The sequence below is a fragment of the Furipterus horrens genome, unplaced genomic scaffold, assembly GCF_987537825.1.
Source record: "Furipterus horrens unplaced genomic scaffold, mFurHor1.1.pri manual_scaffold_11, whole genome shotgun sequence".
Lineage (NCBI taxonomy): Eukaryota > Metazoa > Chordata > Mammalia > Chiroptera > Furipteridae > Furipterus > Furipterus horrens.
Genome location: NW_028327181.1, coordinates 14,864,236 through 14,882,783, shown reverse-complemented (window position 1 = coordinate 14,882,783; position 18,548 = coordinate 14,864,236). Strand labels below are relative to the sequence as shown.

Sequence of the window (18,548 nt, the reverse complement as noted above, 5' to 3'; positions counted from 1 at the left end):
AGTCTGAAAATATAAAAAAAATTCAAAGGTAATTGAAGGAGGCAGCTCAGTGTAGCATGAAATACACTGAACCAAGAAACTGAGCCCTGGCTTTTTATCCTGGACCTGCTGCTGACCAGCTGTGTGACCTTGGATGAATCACCACCATCCACATCACCACTAATGCTTACAGAGTGTTTTACCATGAGCCAAGCTCTGTCCTAAGTGCTTTACAAATATCAACTCACCACCGAGCCAGGCAGCAGGTCCCCTGACACCGCCATTTTACAGAGGAGGCAAGGGGCACTGAGCCCCATTCTGTACTGCCTCTAGTGGGAGCTCCTCAGCACCATCCCTGTTTTCTCTGTCTTCTCCCTCATGCCACTTTCAATCCTGTTGACTTCCTTCAAATATATATCCTGAAGCCACCCTCTCCTCTCCATCCTGGGTGCCACCTCTTCTGTCCCCTTCGCTGTCCAAGGACAGGACAGCCTTGTTCAGGTCTCACAGTTTCCGCTTTCCACTTCTGCAATCCATTCTCCACACCGGCCTCAAACGTCTCAGGAAGACAAGAGCACTGGGAACAAAGCCCAAACCCTCTGACCTTGTCTGCAAAGCTTCTGTGATGTGGCCCCAGCCCACCCTCCCAGCACACCCCAAGCTCTTCCCCGACTCACTCGCTGTGCTCCAGCGACGCTGGTCTGCTTTCGATTCTGTCAACACTCCACCCTAGGTCCTGCCCCAAAGGGTGCTCCATGGCACACTGAATGTTACCTCCTCAGAAGAACCTTCCCCAACATCTCCGCACCTATTTTTCTGCTTTTGTTTGTTTCATAGGATTATATATGATCTGCTAGAGAGAGAAAGAGAGAGGTGGGAAGAGTGAGACCGTGTGTACGAGTGTGTATACCACACTAGAGCCCTTTCCCACCAGCAGGGTTAGAGGGGGACCTGGGAACCTGAATTTCTATAAAGCTACCCAGGTGATTCTGTTAACTAATCAGGCATGAGAACCTCTAATCTTTGCCAGTTACTAGAATTTTAATTGCTATGTGTTATTATATCTCTTTCAACTCTGAGTGGTTGAGGAGGGGCCCAGGAGCCAGAACTGCAGGCCTTAGCAACAGACAGCAGCCTGTAGGGTGGTGGGTCAGTGTTCCCAGAGGCTCAGACGACTTGATTTGGAACACAAAAGAGTGTGGCGACCATCCACGCATGTGTCGGTCCTCATGAATGGGGATGAGGTGGCATCTGAGAGAGGGATGGGAAAGTGCAGGCTTGTTCGCTTTAGTCTGTTTCTCCCAGACTCAATCTTGTTCTCGTTACACTAGGGAAACTGAGGCAATGTACAAGATTTTATGATTATTTTTTGAACGGATTTGCCCAGGGCATGTCAATTTTGAAAAAGTGCAAGAAAAACAAACTTGAGTGGTGTAGATTACAGTTATGTGTGCATCTTGATTTCATCAGAATACTAGGTAGGGTGTGGTACTAGATAATGAGGACCCTGCCTTCCTTATTTTCTGCTGCTCTGAAACTGACATAAACTTTGGCTAGATAGGCAAGGAGTGGCTTAAACCAATAAAAAATAAAATATCACATGGCCAGCTGTATATTTATGCATTCAGTGAAAGCAAATGAGTAAAGGTAATAGGTATAATCTCTAGCGTATTATTCATTAATTCATTCAACAAATATATATTCAACACATACTACGCGCCTTGCGCTGCTCACAGCACTGGGTCTGCAGTGGTGGACACCGCATTCACGGAGGTTACACGCTGATGGCAGACACGCTCATCACAAACCAGTCAAAATTAACAGCACATAGTGAGAAGGGCTACAAGGAAAAATGAAGGGGATGGAGATCAACTGGTGGAGGTTTTCTTTTGGATAGAGTGGGTCAGGAAAGGCCTGGAGGAGGAGATGTTTGAGCAGAGATATGAGGGGATGAAGCAAACCATTTAAGTGATGTGGGAAGAGTGTTAACAGCAGAAGGCAAAGCAGAGGCAAAACCCCAGCAAGCAGCAATTTGCCTGGCAGGCGTGGAGAAATACAAGGCAGCTCCTCTGATCTGACTGAAGGAGGGCATGTGGTGGGGAAGGGTGGGTGGGAAATGAAGAGGAGGAGGCAGGCAAGGCCAGGACAGGTGAGGTCTTGAGGGCTGTTACGTAAATTAGGTTTTGGTTTTTGTTCTAAATGTGAGGGGAAGCCATTGGAGGGTTTTGAGCAGAGAAATGACATGATCTGACTTATCTTTTAATAGAACTGTCTAGCTGCTGAGTGGATGAAGAAGAGTAGAGAGACGAGAACTCAGCAGGGATACCAGTTAGGTGGCTGCTGCAGAAGACAGGCTAGAAAGAAGAACGGCCTAGACTAGGTTCTGGGTGTATTTTGAAGCTAGGGGTTTGAATACAGGGTCTGAGAGAAAGAAGAGTCAGGTAACAACATCAGGGGTTTGGGTCTGAGCAACTGGGTGAGTGCTGACACCATTTACTACAGTGGGGAGGACACAGGGGGGCGGAATACCTTGGTGTACAATGAAGGGTTTGGTTTGGATCAGTTAAGTTTGAGACACCTTTCAGGAAGTCGAGGGAGAGAGAGAGTAAGCAGAATGTTAAATAAGCCTGGAGCTGAGGAAAGAGGCTGAAGTTAGAGCTAGAAATGTGGTGGTAACAGCACTTACATGCAGAGAGAATAGGATTGCTGTGTGTGGAGAGAGAAGACACCTGGGCCTGAGCCCAGGGGCCCTCCACCATTTCAGGCTTAAAAAGAGGAAGCCTGGCAATGATCACTGAGAAAGTACAGCTGGAAAGGTAAGAGGAAAGGTAAGAGAGTGTGTGGGTCTTGGAAGTCAAGGGGGAAGGTGTTTTGAAAAGGAAGGAATCATAAACTGAGAAAGCTGAGGAACTTTTTTCCCCTCCCTGTCTTCTCTAGCTAGATACCAATTACTTCACAGAATTCATCTCTGTTCGACCTCACCTTTCCATTGAAAAACTCCAAATCTTTTGTATTGGGAATTGAATGAAAATAGTTCAATATAAGCCTGGCAGAAACTTAGTAATATACCAGAAAACTTCCCTGATAAAAACTTCCAAGGTCACCATCAAAGCACTCAGAAGATTAATTCTACCTTTCCAAGTTGGAAATTCTTGTCTTTTCCCTCATCACCAAAATCCTCTAAAGTATGGCAGGTGGCATTTATTTTAAAAATCAGAGATGCAAAGTTTTTTTAAAATTCTGAGATTAGTAGAATCACTGTAGGGTATACAAATCCTCAGTTGAGAATCTTAAGCAAATAGTTTTGTGCAGACCAATTGTTTTCTGAAGGACCTGCTACTGTATGAAGGCCTGAAGGTCATTCCCCTGGTAGTAATACCTGAGAGCAAAGACTACATTTGGGTGAAAGCTCAAACTCCTTCATGGCTAATAAAACCTAGCTGGAGTATTTTTATCATAGAACTATTATTGTTCATTCTGCTTGGAATTTAGAAGGGTTAGGTATAAAGAAAAGACCGACTGACGGCATATATGTTCTACACTTTAATACCTATACTGCAAATCCCATAGGATCTCACATACATGCTGTATGTAAAATTATTTGAAGATTTCAATTAATTTACAGGCACGGCATGCAGAAGACCTATAAATATTTCCAAACATATTTTACACATTATAATTCTCAAAGTCAGTCTATCTAATGATTTAATGGGCAATCATTTAACGTTTATAAATTGCACATACTGAACTAAATTGCAGCTAGTACCTCGTAAAGGCACCATGGTTGTTAAGCAGTGAAGGGGGCCTGGACTCACACTAATATGGCCGCCTGACTGCAGAGCTGAGCATTGCCTCTCTGTTAGGATAGGAAGAGCACTCATGGTCAGGGAAGAACACTGATAAGAAGAGCTTTGCTCCAACTCTGGCTTGGCCACTCTCTGCTGCCTTGGTGCGCAGCACATCCCTTTTGCAACTTGTGTTTCTTTATCTCTGAAATAAAGGGGTTGACTACATCAGGAGACCTAATTATTTTAGGAAGGTTATCAGGTCTAGACTAGAGAGAGGACCATTTTGAGACATGGGGGAGGGTTCCTCTATACATATAGTGCACTGAGAATCACTGGAATAAAGAGGAACACTAGTTAAGTAGCTTAAACTGTGTCATTTCAGGAAATCACCTAGACACCTTGGGCCTCAGTTTCTTCACCTGTGAAATGAGGGGATTTGAATCACATGTTCTCAATGTCTCTTTACTCTTAACTTCAAGATTCTAACGAAAAAGTCTGAGGTTATAATGACTAGAAAGGACTGATAGCTCAAAAGTCTGCTCAGGCTTAAAATCCTCCAATTCTACATGTTTCTCTAATGGAAGTGAGAATCCTACAGTAAAAAAAAGGTAACTCACTGCTCATATGGACCTTCCCTCTGAAAAGGTACTTAAGTACTCTTTTTGCTTAGAAGAAACTACATCTTCAACAAATAAATTGCAAAGAAAAAAGAAAAAGAGGGGAAACCTATAGCTTAATAGAGACTCAAGAGACACCTCACTTAAACACACCTTGCTTAGATCTTGATTTGAATGAAGAACACACTGATGAGGACAACCAGGGAAACCTGAACGCCGACTGACTGGGTATTTGATGATATTAAAGCATTATTGCGAATGTTTCTAGATGTAATAAGGGTAACAGTACTGTTACTATGTTTTTAAAAAGTTGTTATCATTTAGGGGTATATACTGAAATGTTTACAGATGAGATGATACAATATCTGAGATTTGCCATAAAATATTCTAGTTGAGGGAATGAAGGGGGTACAAATGAAATAATATTGGCCATGGTTGATCATCATGGAAGCTGAGAGATGGGCACATAGATTTCCTTATATTCTTCTATTTTTGTGTATGTTCTAAATTTCCTATAATAAAACTGTTGTAAAGGACATCTTGAAAATGGTTATTAACATGTTGTTTTACAATTAATCTACCTTTGTTTCTTTTCAAGAACTATAAACAAACTCAATCAGTCATCAATTCAGTCATCTAAAATGAAGGTAGACATTCACACAACATGTTCTTTGGCTACTTATTAACAGTTTAAATGACCACAGAAGAAGCCGTACTTTTGCCCAAAGTAAAACTGCCACAAAAATAATCACTGTAATTTTAAAGTTACTAGTAGTTTTTTCATTAAAATATCTTTGATATTCCTTTTCATTCAAGAAAACAGTGTCCTTAAAAACAGTAACAGGAAAAAAAGGCCAAGCTTTTCAAAGTTACTTTAACTAAAGAATTTATACTTTTGGAAGGGAACTTGAGATTTATCTCTTTGACTCTCCAGTTTATTTATCTCTATTATAAACAGATGAAATATTTAATTACTTAAAAGGCTATTCCAACAGTAAGCATAAAACCAGAAGTTTAAAATCAGAAGACCCATGAAAACACTTTAGAAAGGGGTCCTTATTAATTGTTATATAAAAATTTTTTAAAAACACATAATTATCGAGGCAGAGAGGTCCAGAATGCAGGGCTGCTTGGGTATCACTGTTTTCCCATCTGGCTCACATCTTAAATCTGCTTTACTCCTACCCAGGCAGGACCCACTGGACATGGTGAAGTACCAGTGTTTTTGCCAGGAAGTCACCATGAATATGCAGTAGTGCTTGAGGAATTTATATTTACCATTTAGGATATTATAAACACATACAGTCATCAAATTGAAAACCAAAAGGCAGTTCTTTGAGAAAGAATCTAGCTCTATAACATATACAAAGAGATTAGGCCAAGCCTCAGTTAAAGAATGGACTCAGCAGAACTCTTAATTAACCATGGATTTGACTGCCAATACCACCAGAACATTTTCTATCACACTTTGGTGATGGTACCTCTCTTGATACAATATTTGAGTACAAATAGATCTACTTCAATCTTGAAAAAAAAATTCACACTAGAAATAGTTTTCACATAAAGAAGCTGGAACCATAGATATTTTAAAGCTCAAAGTCCAGTTCTCTGGTGGACAGTAACTTAGTTCATTGTAAGTCAACTCTAAAGGAAACAAAGAACTAGACAAAAGATGGAGCACTATTTGGAAGCAAAGATCTAGAATAGTTAGCACTATACTCCGATAGAAACCAGGGGCTCTAAAACAAGCCCCCAATGCCTGCTGCCATAGCTCTTATAAGACTTGATAACCTTGACCTGTAATTGCTCAAGAAGAACCTGGCCCTGCTCCCATTAGCCCATGAGTTTCTTGAGCATCTCTCTCATCTCCATAGCCTTAAGAATTACAGACCACACAGACCATGCCTGGCAAATGCTAGTTTAATGAGGGAAGCAGGTGTATGGGGAGCTAGAGGATAGAAAAAAAAAAAAATTATAGACATATTCAGAGTGCCCCATCTTCCTTACCAATTTGTATCTCTATAGTAATCATGACTTACCTAGGGAAGTTTATGTAAATCAAGTATTTGAAAAGTGAAATACTTGCTATGTAAACTAGGGGAATCTGCTATTTTTAAAAAAGGCTATGGTGAAGCCAGTTGTAACAGGGAATAATCAACACATTTGCAATAAATGTAACATTTTTTATATTCTGAGTTTGCTTTAAGAGGAGATATCTGGCTCAAATCTACACTTGCTTCACCATCTCCTGAGCAACTGTATTTCACATTGTCTGAAGCTCTCAATCAGTCTAAAAGGAGATAAAATAAACTGACATAATCCAGCTTTCGGGCAAGTTCTATCAGTATTGCCAGTGCTCTATTTTTTTTTTAAAGCTTTTATTTATTTATTTTTAGAGAGAGGGGAAGTGAGGGAGAAAGAGAGGAAGAGAAACATTGATGTGTGAGAGACACACTGATCAGTTGCCTCTCACATGTCCCCAAGTTGGGACCTGGCCCTCAGTGCAGGCATGTGCCCTGACTGGGAATCAAACCGGTGACCCTTTGGTTCTCAGACTGGCACTCAATCCACTGACCACACCAGCTAGGGCTATTTTTAATTTCAGATGGCTAGAAATTTCTCCAATAATTGTGTCCTGGAGGGCAGGTAATGCTCCACGGAAGCCAGCCTTGGGGCTATTCAGCTTCCCCTGTTGGCATGAGACGGCCAAATAATACAAGAGTGCTTGGGTGGGAGCTGACTGCCAGGTAGACAGCATATCTCTAGAGCATGTCTTTAAAGTGAAACCTGAAGCAACAAAGTCGTAGTCTTCTGTGAAATGGCACAGAGATGAGTCCTACTTGATGATGTTGGGCATGCAGTAGGCATTTGATAAGCACTTGTTAGCTGATCTCAAGATAAAAATGACTTAAGTGACACATTTTGAAGTGCTGACCAGGGAGACAGTGTGGAGCAGAAGGAAAGACTCAGTAGTAGTGATGACTTGTTAACAGGAACAAGCGGTGCAGTCAGCTCTGGCCACTGGGAGCCATAAGGGCAGCAAGGGCCAACAGTTTGATTTGACAGTCAAAAGTTTAAAGTCTCATGTAATGTTTTATGGATGTAGAGTAGGGTTGCCAGATTTAGCAAATGAAATACAGGATGCCTAGTTAAATCTGAATTTCAGATAAACAAAGAATCATTTTTTAAGATACTTAAGTATTCATTGCATGAGACAGATTTACTTAAAAAAAAAAAAGATTCACTGTTTATCTGAAATTCAAATTTAACTGAGTGTCCTGTATTTAATCTGGCAATCTTAGTCTAGGATAGTAGAAACATACAGTGAATCACAGATCTCCTTATTTCATTAAGATTTCTGAAACACTGTTTACAAAAATCTTAAGGAGCTTTAATATGAAAAATAAAGAGTCTACTTTCTTGAGTTAAAAAAAAAAAAGATATTGATCAGAGTTGGGCTGTAATGAAAGGAAGAACAAAAGAATGACACAATTCCGACAGGGTTTCTCAACCTCTGCACTAGTGACATTTTGGGCAGGATAATTCTTTGCTGTGGGGCTGTCCTGTGCATTCCAGGGTGTTTAGGCAGCATCCCTGGCCTCTACTGGCTAGATGCCAGTAGTACATCCCACCCTACCCTGAATGTGACAACCAAAAATGTCCCAGATATTGCCAAATACCTCCTGGGAGCAAAATCTCCTCTAGCTGAAACCACTGAATTAGAAGAAACGGTCAAATAAACAGAAAGTGTCATATCCATTTACCAGTGGTCAGATAACAAACGATTCTTCTCAAGGGAGAGATTTTCAGCTTGCCCCAGGTCCCTTCAAGCCCCTAACAAGGATGAGAAGGCCTAGTCACTTCAGCTAAGACAATCAGAAACCCTTCATCTGCCAGAAGCGTCAAGAAGAATCTTTGGTGAGCCAAGCCAATGAGGCTCTGCATGGCAGTGTACACATCACAGCAAGCAGAGCGTCGCACCCAGCCTTTGAAGATGTTCCTTTTAAGTTAACCTCCCTTCCAACTAAACTTTTTCCAAATCTCTTCCTGCCGTTTGGAAGTTGAGTGATTCTCAGCTGAAAAGGCCTGTATATACGAGGTGCAGATGGCAGCAGTTACGGCCCTCACCAGATGCTGCAGTCTCTAATTTGATTGAAAGGATATAATTAGACAACAGAAACACTTTAATGAAAGAGCAAAACATGGAGGGAGGGAAGGATTGAAGGCCCTTAACTGATGCCAAAACACCACCAGTAATAGAGGCTTTGAGTCTGGGGAAAGGAAAGGGGAAAGCCCCTTAAAAGGACAGTCCCCATCCTGTTTATTTCCCCACAGAAATAGGAATAGGGATTTTATTATTGTAGATTTCCACTGTATTTTATGTGGGAACAATCTGATTAAAACCAGAAGGGTCTTCGGAAGAACATCAGAGAAAAACAAATATGGCTTCTGTGGTCATTATTAAAAATATTTTTACCAGCCCAATAATTTTCTTTGAAGATGAATTTTTATGGATTGCACAGCAGCAAGTAATTTACATACTGTGATGGCACTGGTTAACAAGCCCTACTATTCTAGAAGAGGACTACTTAGTCGCCATATTTTCATCCAACTTTAGGACCCCAAGGACCATGGACGGCCATTTAACAAATGATTGGGAGGGATAAAGAAACCACGTAGAGTGAGTCCTGTATGCTGATGCAGCAACTATTTTGAATCGTCTTTAAAAGCTGCCTATGCTGTTTTTACGATTTGTTAGCTTTCAAACTTCCAATGTGAGTATACCGTTCTGGTTCTAACCAAGACTCTGACCAAACTGAAAGAAATCCAGCCCTCAAAACCTGAAGTTTCTAATGTGGTGTGACACTGGAGTTCGAAGCGGCTGCAGCCTCCTCTGCCCACTAGAAGCAAGGCTCCACCCTTGTGGTAACTTGAACAATAAAAGTTTAATGCTTTGTCAGGGATTAAATCAGTGGCAAAAGAAACTAGACACTGGGCCCCGCAGAAGGGCAGCCCTGAGTGGGTCCTGTTATCACTGGGCGGGAGAGAGGCAACCCTGCACTCGAGGTGGCCCAAAACCTTTTGTCTGCTAGGTGCTTCCTAGCACCCAACTTCATTCCTCTTCAAACTGGTGCAAGTTCAGGCTAGGGAGATGTTCACCTAGAAAGAAGATTAAAAGTGGTGGCAGAGCCCTGGCTGAGTGGCTCAGTTGGTTAGAGCGTTGTCCAATATGCCAAGATTGCAGGTTTGATCCCCAGTTAGGGCACATACAAGAACCAACCAACGAATGCATAAATAAGTGGAACAACAAATTGATGTCTCTCTCTCCCTTCTCCCTTATGACATTTTTACAATGGCCTCCTTTCTTTCCTTGTTCAGTCCAAATCCAGGATACTATCTCAGAGGTGTGGTATGGAGAAGTACTGCCATCTTGACAGGAAGACATTAAAAAGGAGAGAGAGAGAGAGAGAGAGAGAGAGAGAGAGAGAGAGAGAGAGCGAGAACAGGCTGTTCCTCCTAGATTAGTACTTTCAGGTTCTAGCTGGATTCTCAAGGTCTTATATTGTTCTCAGGGACTGCAGAGTGGGCCAGCCAGGAACAGGGGCTTGAGGAGATCTCACTTCTAAACCTGTATAGGTAGTTTTCTAAGGGACAGATTCACTTCCTGCTCTGTTGTCTTTATTCAGGAGGCAAAAACTCAGAAAAAAGCTACAGATCCAAACTTCCGGCCTCTCTCAAGTGTTTTGCATTAACTGTTCCACAGTACAAACACAATCAACTTGGTATGTTTGAATGTTTCATTTTGTTTTTTCAAAAATGTTTTAATTAAAACAAAATAATCAGCCATGCTAAGCACATTGTTGTTTTTTAAAGGCCACTTTAAAAATGATGCTAGAATCATGGAAATAAAATTCAACTGTTTAGGAAAGTGATAGAAGCTTGTTTTCTTCTTCTTTTTTTTTTTTCCTGGCTGTTTTTCTAAGTCTCAGGGCTGGTGCCACCTGCTGCTTGGGCTTTCTCTGAGAAACAGATCTCAACCATTTGTTCCAAGCAACATCAGCATAGCTGAACAGACCATGGGCCACTTCCAAGGCAGGCACTATTTTCTTTATGTAGTGAACACTGAACCATACTGAATTTCTTTTTAAAGGCTTTTCTTTAAAAGTCTTTTTAAAGATCCAAATGTATGCACATGAACTTCCTCTCAATATGTACCTTTAAAAACTCGGTGGTAAAATGTACATCACATGAAGTTTACCATTTTAATTATTTCCCCCATATGTCTTTTAAAGTTAGTTAATAGTAAAAGGTTCACTCATGCACCAAAATCAAGCCTCCTTGTCACCTTTCCAGACCAGTGAAAAAAAATCAATACATATGGACCTAGAGCAAGACTTGGCAAAGTACAGCCTGCGGGCCAAATCTGGCCCACCACCTGTTTTTGTATAGCCCCCTGAGCTAAGAATGGTTTTTAAATTTTTAAATGGTTGAAAACAATCAAAAGAACAATTTGTGTGACATAAAAATTAACTAAAATTCAAATTTCAGTGTCCATAAAGTTTTATTGGAACACAGACATGCCAATTCATTTACATTTTGTCTGTGGCTGTTTCTGCCCTACAAAGTCAGTGTTGAGTAATTGCAACAGAGAGGGTATGTGTGGCCCACAAAGCCCAAATTATTTAGTCTGGCCCTTTATAAAAAATATTTGCCAACACCTGACTTAGAGCCTCAGATGGGATCATAGGCCCCAAAATTCAAAACTAAAGTTGGTATATTGCCCATCACCAAAAATCTCTAATCTGTATTATGAAGCTATTTAAAGCAATATATTTTATCTTCATTAATTGCTGTTGATCCAACTATGCTAAATCATACATAAGTGTATCAATAATATCTATATTAAGTGCACCAACTTGTTAATTAGTAATGAGACTAAATGGAACTTGTGTTAAGATTTATAAAAGGCCTCACTGCATATCTCAAACATTTAAATAGCTTTGTCTAGGGGCCAAACCAAATTGTCACAAAAAGACCAGGGTTCTTTGATACCAGGTGAGTTTTGACAGCTTTGTGTTTCTTAAAACAGTCAAAGCATAAAAATAACTGGTATGCATGTCAGTCCACTTCACTCCTCTTAGCCCCTTTGTTGCATACAAGCGACTATTTACATTAATGAAGTCCCCAAGAAGGATGAGGCTCTCTACAGTGTGAAGCTCTCACTGTTAACTGAACTCATAGGTTTTACGGTAAGATATACTACTGGCTCTGGCTAATGGGATGAATTCTAGATGAGGAGTTAGAGGAGAATGAGCAGCAACTATAAAATGCTGTTCACAGCATATGTTGCTGCACACCTGATAGCCAAATGTAGTGAAACACCTAAGCAGGTAGTTTGCCTTTGGCAGAAAACTCAAATAGCCAGAGTCTACCCAGGCTTCTCTGTTCTTCCTATCCCTTGGTTCTCCCCTGCAGGTCAATGAACTCCAGACGGGAGCTCACTCCGAAAAGTCCACCAGCCCCATCCATGGCCCTGGCTGCTTTCCTCTTTGAAAAGGGAGTCTAGATTCCACCATTAATCTCTATCTTCCTCCTATGAGTTGTGAAGGAAGGAGAGAATATTAAAGAAAGAATGGAGAGAAGGGAGATCATTTGGGGTTGGCTACACACTGTAATTAGAAGTAGCAATGATGGGGAATGAGCTAACTGTTTTTATAAAGTCAGCATTCAAAAACGCAAACCACCAGTAATTTAAATATTACAAAACTGTACAGAATATAAGTACTGAAATAATTTTTTCCATCCACAAAATTCTAGAGAAAAATACAGTATCAAAAAATATAAAATGGCAAGTTTGGCATATCCTCAGCATAAAACTTTTTTTTTTTTTAATTGGAAAGGATTTTTAAAAACTAGTGGGTAGGCTCTAGATAGGCTGTGCTGCTCAAGACCATGTGGTATCTTCCTAAAACTGCTTTCTGGAACTAAACAGTGAAAGTCACAAAAGCACTGATGTACCAGGACAGCAGAAAACAGAGCTAATGAGGCTCAATGAATTGAGATTTTGGGCCACTTATAATAAACCATTTCACAATGGTTATTTATTTGTCCCTTCTCAGACTCCCAAATAAAAGCACAGCAATGTTTGAGGTTCCAACTACATAAGAGATGCTGCTTTTGCCCCTTCCTAGGAAAGCAAAGGTGCCTGAGGAAAGGATGCTGCCTTCTAACAAGTGTAAGCATAGAGTGGTCCCATTTAACACTTTTCAGAGCTATTTCTCTGCCCTTTCCAGAAGGGGACCAGTTTCTTTCCACTAGTACCTTCCTCTCCTCAGAGGACATTAAATCCTGACCACCCGGATGGCAAAGTGGTGCTAAGGGGTTACTAGGTTACAGTTATGTTGACATAGCCTGGCTCTCAGAAAGTCCCTCCTTCATTCTTCACATTCGGCAAACAGTAGAAGTGATCAAACTTGTGTAGAAGTTCTTGTAGAGGTCCCCTAGAAGGCCACCACCAATCACTCAGAAACCGCTTCCTTAGCCTAAGGTTTAGTGTACTTGGAGACGCCCCTCCCCACCCCCCCAGCAACCCCTTCTACTGAACTAAAGCCAAGCTTTGCCTTTTACGGGGATTAATCAGACTGGACGCTCAGAGCATTCTCAAGGCAAATGAGTCTAGCACTTGGCGAACAGTGAAGCGCTATAAAAGTATCATTAAAATACGTTTACTGACCGCCCTCTCTATGTGGGTGTGTACCTGTGGTATATCATTTCACCTCCATAACACCCTGTAAGGGAGTTATTATCCCTCCTTTACAGACAGGGAAGTGCGGCTTACAAGGCTGAAAGCATGGCCAAAGTCACTGTAAGTGACAACGCCAAGTCCTATCTTTTCCACTGATCCAAGCTGGTAAGTAAACAAAGCAACTCGGAGCTTCCTGTAGCAGAAGCCTGTCTTGCCAACATCCCAGTTTGCGACTGTGGGTGGGGAGCCCCGGGGTCGGTCTTCACACTGGGGCCCACTGGTAATGGACTCTCCGCCTTCTTTTTCACGAATGCCCAGTTCTCACCACGCAAACAACCTGCACAGGAACGCAACCGGGCCGGACAACGCCCTCTCGCCGGCTCTTCCACTTGGAAAGAGTTCTGCTGCCAGGAAGGATGTGCATGGAAGCTGAGCAAAGTCCCAACTTCCATCCTGGTCCAGGGCCCCTCCTCGGGAAGCCCTGGCCTTGGCCGTGGCCTGGGGAGCGGGTGATCCTATCCAGAGCGTGGCGCTGCCCGGGGAACGGGGCTCTGCGCTGCACCCTCAGCTCCGCGGGGCAGGTTTCCCATCACTCCTTCCCTTCTTCCTCTCTCCGAGCTGGGCCGCACCTGAGTCCTGGGGAGGCCCAAAGCGGCCCGAGGGGGAGGGAGGGGGCGGTCCGGGGGAGTACAGCGGGTCGTCCGGGACCGGACCTGCCTCCCGCGGAGCGAGCAAGTCAAGCCGTTTCCTCTCCAGGCAGAAATTACAGGGTTGGGCCAGGGGAGCTGGGCGCCCGCTCCTCAGCGAGGAGGCGCTGGGGTTCCCGGGGTAGCGGGCGCGGGGGCGTCGTTGTGGGGCTTGCGGAGGGGACCCTGTCCCGGGAGGGAGGTGTCGCCGAGTGGCTCGGGGAGGGGGTGCAGCGTCCCGAGGCGGGGTGGGGGAGCGTCCCGGACCGAGGTGCGTTGCTGAGGGAGTCAAGGTCAGGATCCCGGGAGGTACAGAAGCCGAGGGGGGCTCCCTGCCCGGGGGAGGCACCGAGGGACTTGAGCAGGGATCCCGGGTCCTGAGACACAGAAGTCCCAGCCCGGGGGGCGTCGCTGTGAAGTTTGGTGAAGGGGTCTCGGGAGGTCCTGAGGCAGAGAGGGGGTCCCAGGTCCTAAGGCAGGTGGACACCAACCCGGCCCGGGGGCGTTGCTGAGGGGCCTGCGGAGAGTCCCGGGTCCTGAGGCGGGGTACTGGCCCGGCCCCAGGGGGCGTCGCCGAGGGGCTTGGAGAGGGAGCCCCGGAAGGTAGTGGCGAGGGGAATTGCGCCCCCCCGGGGGGCCCCACGGGCTCGTTCTGCACAGGGCCGGCGTCGGGGGTTACACTCACTCACCGGGTCCGGGGCCGAGGCCAGGGCTGGGTGCGGGCCGGGCCGCCAGCGTGAGCGCGGCGGCGGAGAGCAGGGCGAGGCGGGCGGCGGGCGGCGCCATGGGCCGTCAGTGCGGGGCCCCGGGGCGCGGCCCGGGGGAGAGGGGGCAGCGCGGGGAGCCGGGGGCGGCCATGGGAGCGGGACGCGGGGCTCGAACGTGGCCCCGCCCCGGCCCGCCCTCCCCAGCGCCGCCACCGCCCCGGCGGCCCCGGGCCCGCCCGGCTACTCTGCGAGGCCCGAGAGGCGGAGCCCACTGCGAACGCCCGCACCGCCCCACCCGCGCGCCGCTCCTGCCACTCACGCGCCAGACCCCGCCCACATCCTTCTCCTCACCTGAGCCCGCCCCCGCGGAGCATTTTATTGGTCCGAGCGAGGGGCGGGGCCAGCAGGTGAGGGCGCGGGGGTAGGACCCCGCCTTCCAGGGCCCTAGACGAGGTTTGGCCCGGCTGGACCGGGCTGGGCGCCCAGTGACCTCCGTTGCACCCTCAGTTGGGTCGTGACCCATACGCGGGTTCGACCGCAGGAGTAATACTCGGAGCAGCGGTTTGAAAACCGCGTAGCTCCTCGTAGTGGTTGAAAAAAGGGTGCTCTGGAGTCAGCCTGTCTCGGTTCATATACGGTTACCTGTTCATACCTTGGGCAAGTTTAAAAAGAAAAGAACTCCCTTATTTTTATGTCCTCCTCTGTTAAATGGGGGCGTTGATAGCAGCCTCTCCCGAAGCGGTGGTACGAAACGGGGCGACGCACGGAAACTTTTACACACTCACAGTAGGAGCTTGGAAAATGTTGAGCTCCGTTCACGTCCCAGTTCTTGCAGCCACAGAGGCAGCGTACGGACCCGGTTCCGAGTCCTATCGCACATCCTTTGTCAACTGGGGCAAGTTTCCTACTCTGAGTCTCAGCCGTCTGCAAAACGGGAATCGAAAAAGGCCTTCACAGTACTGGACGGCACAGAAGCAAGTAAAGCGCCCGACATAAAGTCCAGAAGCGGATGGGGCAATGATGCTTTCTTACAGGCTGGGGCTCAGAGAGCGCAGGCTTCTTTAAACTCTCCCCCGCCCGCCCCCCGCGTGGCAGGCCCTTTGCCCTTCTCACTCCCCCAGGTTTTCCCCAGCTGCTCTCGGGCCTGCGGTGGGCCTCCCTCCTCCCCCGCACTCCCCCAGGCAGAGAAGATTTTCCTTCAGCTCCCGCTTAAAGCGCCGCGGTGACGCCCCGCGAGGCAGGTCCGGGCGGCGCGCCGGGCCCTTTCAAGTCCCTGGTCCCGGACTTGCAAGTGCTGGCCTGCGCCCGGCGCAGCGGCAAGAACATCTGCCCCTGTGTGCCGACTCGCCGCGCCCAGAGTGGGGCCGGGCCGCTCCCGCCCCGCCTAGGTGCACCGGTCCCTATGCCCCTTCGCCACCCTGGAGCCACCCCCTCGCCCACTCCCAGGGTCCACCTCCCCCTATTCCACCCCCCAAGCTGTTCCCAGGGCTGGGCCTCAAAGGCGCAGCTCACCTCCCAAGAGGCCTCTCAATCTCCGTCCCTTTCCACCCACACAACCCAGAGCTGCGGCAAGAAGAATCTTGTCCAGTTATTGTTTTCATGGTATCATTCCCGAATTCAAGTATCCTCTGGGCTTCTTATTGGAGCGGGGGGACACCCCCCACCACGCGACACCTGGTCCCTGAGGACACACCCTCCACATCTCACCTGGCTCTCACCCTCTCTTCTCCACCATTTTGGGCCCTTCCCACTTCCAAAACCTCCTCCTCCGGTAGCACCTGGAACCCTTCACCTCTAACTTGTGCTGTCGCAGGCAGGCGCAGGCGCGACACAGAAGGAGCACGAAATAAGAACATGCAGGTGAGACTGTCAGCACAAAGTAAGCACTCAATAAAGGTAAACCTTTCCCCACTCAACAAATATTCAGTGAGGAGCAACGGAAGGAAAATAGGCTTTGGGTGGTGCACACGTGATAGAGTATACAGACAGGGAAATACAATGTTGTACACCTGAAATTTATGTTACCAATCAATGTTACCTGAATAAATTTAGTAATTAACAAAATATTCAGTGAGGAACATGCCAACAGCAGAAACAGCACAGCCTTACATTCTACCCAAGAGGAGAGAGCCAGCCAGCCAACATGAAAAGAACGTGAATTTCCCAGAGCAGCAAGTGCTACAAAGGAGAAAATGATGTTGACAGAGAAAGATGTGTGGATTGTTAAATAGAGAGTTGGGGAGAGGGTTCAGCAAAGCAGGGTACGGCTCTCAACAAGTTACCAGTTTCCTTCGTATCTTATTTCAGCATTTGAGGACATAGGAAGGGGCAGATAGGTCCAAAATCAGGGTTTTTTTGGCCAAATCTGCGGATTTGTGCCCTACGATAGTAGCTTTGGCCTGGCCTGCCTGCTGCAGGAAGGCACGCACCCCTGCTGGGTGGGTACCAGCCCCCCACCCCATTCCTTCACATGGCTCTCTTGGCCTGTGTACAGCCAGAATGGACTATGTGATTTGCAGGGCCCAGTGAGAAATGAAAATGTAGGGGGCCCTTGTTTAAAATGATTAAGAATTTTTAGATTGTGACCTCGGGGCATTAAACCAAGTGTGGGGTCCTTTCAAGTTTGGGCACCTGTGTCACTACACAGGTTGCATGCCCAATGAAGCTGGCTTGTCTAACAGACCTCAGAAATAGTGTGCAAGCCCCTGCCCCCACTCGCTGCTATGAGAAACATCCCTCATGCCTTCTCCAGGCCACCCTCCCCTCTTTTCAGGCTTAAAGCCCAGCACAGGTGATGGAAACAGTGCACAGAGGCTAAAAATACAGCTGAGCCAGTCCAGGTCAGGGCACTTAAAGGCTCAAGGTCTTTTGCTCAGTTATGTGGTCCTGGCCCCTGGCAAGGAGCAGTCTAAGATATTCATTTCAATGCTTCACATGCCTTGGTTGGTTAGCAGCTTTATTTCATGGAAAGAGTGAGGGCACTGACTGGAGCCCCTGGGCCTCCAGGAAGATGTTGGTGTTTGCCTATTTGCCTCTTGTGTTCTGCATTTGGACCCTTTGATTCCTCCATGGGCAGCAGGATTTGCCAAGAAGCTAGGAGATCGCGGCTAGTGGAGTCTGGATGATCTTGGTATCTTTGAAACTCTAGTTGGGGTGATTTCTGCTCAGAGGGCAGTCCTGTAGTAGTAAGCACTGAATGAGGAGCCTGATTATAATACTGTAACAACAACCACAGGAAACATGTATTAAGAATTCTACTAAACTCTGGGTAGGGTGCAGTGTTTGCCATTGCATTTCACATAATCCTCCCAACAGCCTCTATGAAGGAGGAGCCCTTACCACTCCCCTCATATATAGAAGTTAAATGGTTCATCCACAGGTCATATAGTAGTGGAGCTGGGCTTTGAACCCAGGCAGTAGAACTCTAGGACTACACTTCTAGTCACTGTGGTGAGTTGCCTTCTTGTCCTTAAAGGGTTCTGGTGACAAATGCTTACTGAGGTTTCCATGACCAAGATTAAGGTGAGGTGAGTGAGGCATTCACCTCAGGCACAAAATATCTGAAGGCCCCCAAAATTCAGTAATCAAGATAAAAAAATAAGTATTATTTAATAGGGTTTAACATATATTGACTTTATGTAATAAACAGTGCTTTAATGAAATATCTTTAAAAATCTAACCCTAACTAGTGTGGCTCAGTTGGTTGGGCATCATTCCGCAAAGTGAAGGATCGTCAATTCAATCCCTGGTCAGGGCACATGCCTGGGTTGTAGGTTTGATCCCTAGTTAGGGTGTGTACAAGAGGCGATCAATCCATGTTTCTCTCTCAAATTGATGTTTCTCTCCCTCTCTTTCTCCCTTCCTTCCTTCCTCTCTAAAAATAAATAAATAAAATATTTTAAAAAATCTAAATGGATGACAAAAAAATTCAAGATGAACAAAATATCAAAATTTTAAATAAAAACAAGATTTAGATTTCTGATTTTCCTTTAGCCTCAGGCTTGGCTCAACACAGGATTGATCCT

General features: G+C 45.7%; 1 protein-coding gene across 2 annotated transcripts in view; it reads right to left on the bottom strand.

The window, feature by feature from the left end:
• The window catches only part of KREMEN1 (kringle containing transmembrane protein 1), a 52,970-nt gene extending 38,314 nt beyond the window's left edge, over window positions 1-14,656 (bottom strand). The window contains exon 1 of one of the 2 annotated variants that reach the window (XM_090291773.1): window positions 14,506-14,656. In XM_090291773.1, coding sequence (XP_090147899.1) covers window positions 14,506-14,602 — 97 coding nt within the window. In that variant the 5' untranslated portion in view covers window positions 14,603-14,656. The remainder of the gene's footprint in view (window positions 1-14,505) is intronic. The other variant, XM_090291774.1, reaches the window with a different exon arrangement.
• Window positions 14,657-18,548: the final 3,892 nt, after the last annotated feature.